A 5,842-nucleotide genomic window follows, 5' to 3' on the forward strand; every position below is an offset into this window, starting at 1 on the left:
TTCCTCCTCTCCACTTCCGCATTCTCCACGTCAGCTGTCAGCATTCCAGAATGCACGTCTTTTCCATCACATTTCTCCGGCTTCCCAGCCATCTTTTTTCTTTTTCTCTGTTTTCCCCCGACAGCTGTACTGTCAGGGGGGGGTTTCGTCCAGACAAAACCCCCTGATTTCAGCTCAAAAGCTACTTTTTCTCCGGATTCCTCCCAAACATTTGGGCACCTCTTCCTGTTCACAGCCGTCAAATCGCCCCTAGCGTCTCAGGGTGGTATGGCCGTAAGCAAAGAGTTTGGAGGGATAATGGCTTATTAGAGCAGAGAGAATCTGTAGTTTGGGTGCTGAAAGGCGGACTGCCAAACCTCCATGTCGATACCCAGCAGCAGCTGTGTGTTCTGCAGGGGTCCCCAGGCCTGCCTGTGAGCCTGTCTCCCCCTCTCCAGCACCTGGGAGCTCTCCGGGGCCCTGTAGAGGCCTTTTCAGGCTTCTCTCTGCACCCTTTTTCCCCCTACACAAATGACTTTTAAATGGATACTTTTGGATGTAAATGGTCCACTGTGTCGTGGCTATGGGTCTCTGAAACAATCAGGCACACTGTTAGCAGAGTTTAATCCGATTTGTAGCACTCTTTTCCCCGCAGAAACTAGTTTAAATCACCGTTGTCACTATTGTGGGGATGTAGGAATGTACCTGTGTGTGTGTGTGTGTTGCGGAGCTTCCCTGCACGTTAAATCCATTGATTTGCCTTTTCAAAGGGTGTTTTCGACTGTTTTAAAAACAGCTTTCTGCCCTGGAAATGATTTCCAATCATTATTACCGTCATGGAGGGGCTGCAGGAACACTTTACCCGCCTTGTAAACACTTTTCCCTGGGTAAAACAATCAATGTATTTCCGCCTGCTTTCCATCAGCACCCGACAGTCATTTCAAACGGTTTTCAATCGTTTTTAGCTGCTTAGTCCGTCATTTGGGGCTCTGTGAGCCGCCACAGAGAGGTGCTTTTCCCGGTGTATTTCATGGAAGTCTGAAACAGCCTGTGTCCCTGTATTCACATCACTTTTACCCAGCTTCCAGACACTAATTACGGCGTGATTTAGCATTGTGCATGGCCCTGGACCCAGCTCTCATCTCCTTGCACCCAGCTCTCTCCTCCTTGCAAGTGCTGCTTCACAGCATGTGAGGTGCTGGAGAGCGCTCTCTGCCTGGGTGACAGCCTGCTGGACCTCTCACATGACTTGTACCCAGCTTCCAGACACTAATTACGGCGTGATTTAGCATTGTGCATGGCCCTGGACCCAGCTCTCATCTCCTTGCAAGTGCTGCTTCACAGCATGTGAGGTGCTGGAGAGCGCTCTCTGCCTGGGTGACAGCCTGCACGGCCTCTCACATGACTCTTACCCAGCTTCCAGACACTAAATACGGCGTGATTTAACCATGTGCATGGCCCTGTATCCAGCTCTCTCCTCCTTGCAAGTGCTGCTTCACAGCATGTGAGGTGCTGGAGAGCGCTCTCTGCCTGGGTGACAGCCTGCTGGTACTCTCACATGACTTGTACCCAGCTTCCAGACACTAATTACGGCGTGATTTAACCATGTGCATGGCCCTGTATCCAGCTTTCTCCTCCTTGCAAGTGCTGCTTCACAGCATGTGAGGTGCTGGAGAGCGCTCTCTGCCTGGGTGACAGCCTGCTGGTACTCTCACATGACTTTTACCCAGCTTCCAGACACTAATTACGGCGTGATTTAGCATTGTGCATGGCCCTGGACCCAGCTCTCATCTCCTTGCAAGTGCTGCTTCACAGCATGTGAGGTGCTGGAGAGCGCTCTCTGCCTGGGTGACAGCCAGTCATGTGTTTCTTTATGAAAGCCATACTTGTTAGGAATAAAACAGTCATTATCCCATGACATCCTCAGAACTAGCTCACCAACAACGCCTAACTGTCTTCATACCCCCCCCAATCATCTCTGAACTTTTATTCACCCGAAGTAAGCTCACCCTTAGTCTAAAAGGACCATTGTCTCTCTTAACTGTGTGACTAAATTCTCAAGGCCTGCAGGATGCGCATAATTAACTTAGAACGAATTTAGCCACTATATCTAATGGTTAACCAAGAAAAACACTCAAAAGGGTAATCTTTTCACTCAAAACAGAACTCACAAGTAATTCTGCATTTTACCCCTCAAAAATAGCCTAAAGCACCCTTTTGATGAAAAGGGTAAAAGTGAAAGAAAAAGACTATTGCGCTAATCTACTTTAAAGAAAAAGGGAACATTGTTTCAGGAATCTATAAAAAACCTCTCTATATTTAAGAGGAAAAATGTATTTTGTTCCTTCAACTATTAATACACAGGAATGTATATACCCACACATATATTTAGGGATAACATGATGCAATACACCTCTTATATATTGGTGAGATTAAAATGAATATACCAAAAATATGCTGCATCACATCTTCTGCATAATTCTCTTCATAAACTTCCACAACACACACACACACACACACACACACGCACACACACACACACACACACATATCACAATTGACACTAAATATTGATTTACTTGATGGTAATAAAAGGTGCAAACTACACAGTACAATATTATTGCTGTTGCATAAAAAAAGAATATAACAGGAGGGTTAATGATTATCTTTGCGCTTATGTCTTTGTATTGTAGATGGGTGAAGTCTCTGAGAACGAACAAGATGTCTCTGACAACGACATTACACTACCTAAAAAACGTGAGACAGTTTGTAGTGTTCATACAAGAGACTCCACCTCGTGCCTCAGCAAGACGAATCTGAGGAGGATCGTAAGGGAGCTGAAGGCCTCCATCAAGTCCTGGGTGCGCCCGGTGGTCCTCCATCAGATGAGGGTGAAGGGGAAGAAGGATGCCACCATGCACTCCATGAAGGAGCTCCAGGAGTGCCGCCGATTGGCACTAGTGGCCATCCCCAAACTCCTATGTACGTTATAAAACATTTGTTATAATTAACAGGGTGATGTAGCAATTCAAATAAATGGATGAAAGAATACATATTTTATTTCCCTTGTCATTGCAGCTCAACTGGAAAAGCGCCACACCTACTTGGACCAGTGTAGCCTCTTCGGGTACGTCACTGCCTACCTGGCCTCACTGTACGGTCACCGGCTTGGAGTGTTCCTAAACATGACTGATGAGCAGGTCAGCCAGGCGGTGTACGAACCCGAGGGCAATGACTACCTCATCAAAGTAAACACTTGATTTCTACTATTTTTTTCAAAGTATATTCAAGGCACATTCCTTGTATGTGTAAACTTAATTGTGATTCTGATTCGGAATAGGTGGAAGACCATAAAACAAATGAGAGCTTCGGCACAGCCAAGCTGCTGCTCAGCGACAAGGAATACGGCTGGTTCCTGGCAATCATCCGCCTAAAAAGGAAGTGGGCGAAAGGTGTTAAACTGTCAAAGTATGTCTTTCACAACACAACCTTCTCGGCGGACAAGAACCTGACTAAATATGTGAAGCGCGCCTGGTCGGACATGAAGTTGAGGGGCGAAGCGACCTTCACCACTCTGAGGACCGCGGTGGCGACCTTTGTAAGTGAAATTACACTAATGTAATACTGTAACTGATCTACTGTGCTCACTTTTACCTCACCCAAACTTTGCATTCTGCTCTTTTGTCTTTTATGCCTTTGTCTGCTTCAGGCCAGAGACAGACACGGGGAACACTCCCAGGAACGTAAAACTTTGGCGCGCCTTATGTGCCACGACACGGCTACGTCCGACAAGTTTTATACCATGGACCTGACCATGGAGCAGGCCAGGAGGGGTCGCCTGTTATTTGAACAGGCACAGAAGGAGGGAGAGGAGAGTGTGACCGGGACAAAGAAGGAGGAAGAAGTTGAGGAGGGAGAGGAGAGTGTGACCGGGACAAAGAAGGAGGAAGAAGTTGAGGAGGGAGAGGAGAGTGTGACCGGGACAAAGAAGGAGGAAGAAGTTGAGGAGGGAGAGGAGGATCAAGATGAGGAGATGCAGGAGGAGGAGGAAGGTGACAGTGACAAGGAGGAGGAGGAGACAGCGGAGGTAGCAACCTCCAGCAAGAACAATTGCACCCCAAGTGTGACCAGGAGCCGGTCTCAGGTAGTCAAAATGTCTGATTTTATTTGAGATTTAAAAACTGTTAAAATAGCACACTATGACAATGTATGAATCCCAATGTGACAAGTTCATTAAAAATTGCTTTTTATTTTGTGTCCCAACAGAAAGGCTGCAGGGTGATGTTGTTCCCGCTTAAGATGAGCCCTCATAAAGCCCTTAGGATGAGCCCTCAGAAAGCCCTTAGGATGAGCCCTCAGAAAGCCCTTAGGATGAGCCCCGAGAAACTCACCCATATAATCCGAGTCCGGCGAAATCGGATGGTTGAACGGAGGAGAAAGTAGTTGTTTTTGAAAATGGAGTAGTTCAATGTTCTGTGTTTTTATATGTGTATTTGACTGTTTTTTATATTGTGAAATGTTCCAAATGTATTTAGTAAAAAAAAGGTTTTAAATTATTCAAATAAGGTCATTTCTGGTCATTTCTTTAGAGTTCTGCTAAGTCCTGGAGACTTCATTTACACACTACAAAGCTTAATAATAATACATTTCATTTATATAGCGCTTTTCACAACTCAAAGACGCTTAGACTGATACCACGCATATAATAAATATTAATGTACAATTTTTGAATTAAGAGACTAGGTTTTTTCTTTTTATTTAGTCAAATCTAAATGTTGGATTTTAAGTATGATAACTCAATGACTGTCCACCGTGACAATACTTACTCTATATATCAAATTCAGTTATTGATTACTCAATGAGCAAAAAAAATAATTATTTACCTTATTATGAATTCACACTGCCGAGGCTGGTCTCGAACCCCGACCTCCCCGATCTTATCACACTGCGACACCCTGTCGCTTAGAGGATAGAGGATAAGAGGATAAGTCTCTTATATCGTAGAGTAACCAAATGTTTCCTAGTCTTTTCCACCATCAAAATGGACAAACGATGCATCGATAGACATCTACAGATCAAGACGAAGCGAACGGAAGTACTCTCAGACTTCTAGCGTGTGAAAAACGTGTGCAAAGTATCCCCAAACGGAGCAGTGTTTAGAGTTAATTTTGGCAGCTTGCATTGAACAGTGCGAGTTGCTTTGTTAATCCTCCGGCCGTTTGTCTCTCAATAAATATCAGTGTATTGACAGGCGAATCCAGTTTCCCTCATTTGATGATTGGCTCAACATTGCTGCAAAGAAGTTTTATCTTCACACTAACTACCCTAAAATACTATAAAACTAACTATACAATAATCAACTTCAAATATGGAGAGTCTGAGAAGACAACTTTCCACATATAATTATCTCTTGACTAAATATAAAAAATGTTGCATGCATGCCATAGCATGGATTCGAACTCGCGACCATCCGCATCAATGAGCAACCCTTATATCACTGCAACTGCACTGCTTAGAATCTGACAGGCTCGTGGTGGGGGAGGGGAATACAATGAAATGGCTCTTAGTACTGTACACACGGTCTCAGGGTCCCCACATTTTGCAAGCGGGTTCCACACAAGTGCAACAACACGCTCGGAGCGCCAAGCACATTTTTTCAATTTATTTCATTTTCTTCCCCTCTGCCACCACAAGCCTGTCAGATGCTAAGCTCCAGACAGCATTATGTGAGAAAGTTTGACATTTTATTGAAAAAAAAGTTCTGGGTGGGTGAAGGTTCCCATATTTCAGATTCTTGATCTATGCCCTATTTAGAGGCCCCCTGTGAAAAAATTATCTCTTTAGCACTTTTCAAAGTACTTCA

General features: G+C 44.7%; 1 protein-coding gene across 1 annotated transcript; it reads left to right on the forward strand.

Annotated features, from left to right (window-relative positions):
* The first annotated feature begins 2,672 nt into the window (after nucleotides 1–2,672).
* Nucleotides 2,673–4,422, forward strand: LOC117560180. The gene is made up of 5 exons (XM_034237002.1): nucleotides 2,673–2,961; nucleotides 3,058–3,227; nucleotides 3,320–3,577; nucleotides 3,689–4,123; nucleotides 4,246–4,422. Exons 1-5 carry the CDS (start codon nucleotides 2,673–2,675, stop codon nucleotides 4,420–4,422), a joined length of 1,329 nt encoding a protein of 442 aa, XP_034092893.1.
* Nucleotides 4,423–5,842: the final 1,420 nt, after the last annotated feature.

This window comes from Gymnodraco acuticeps, unplaced genomic scaffold (assembly GCF_902827175.1).
Source record: "Gymnodraco acuticeps unplaced genomic scaffold, fGymAcu1.1, whole genome shotgun sequence".
NCBI lineage: Eukaryota > Metazoa > Chordata > Actinopteri > Perciformes > Bathydraconidae > Gymnodraco > Gymnodraco acuticeps.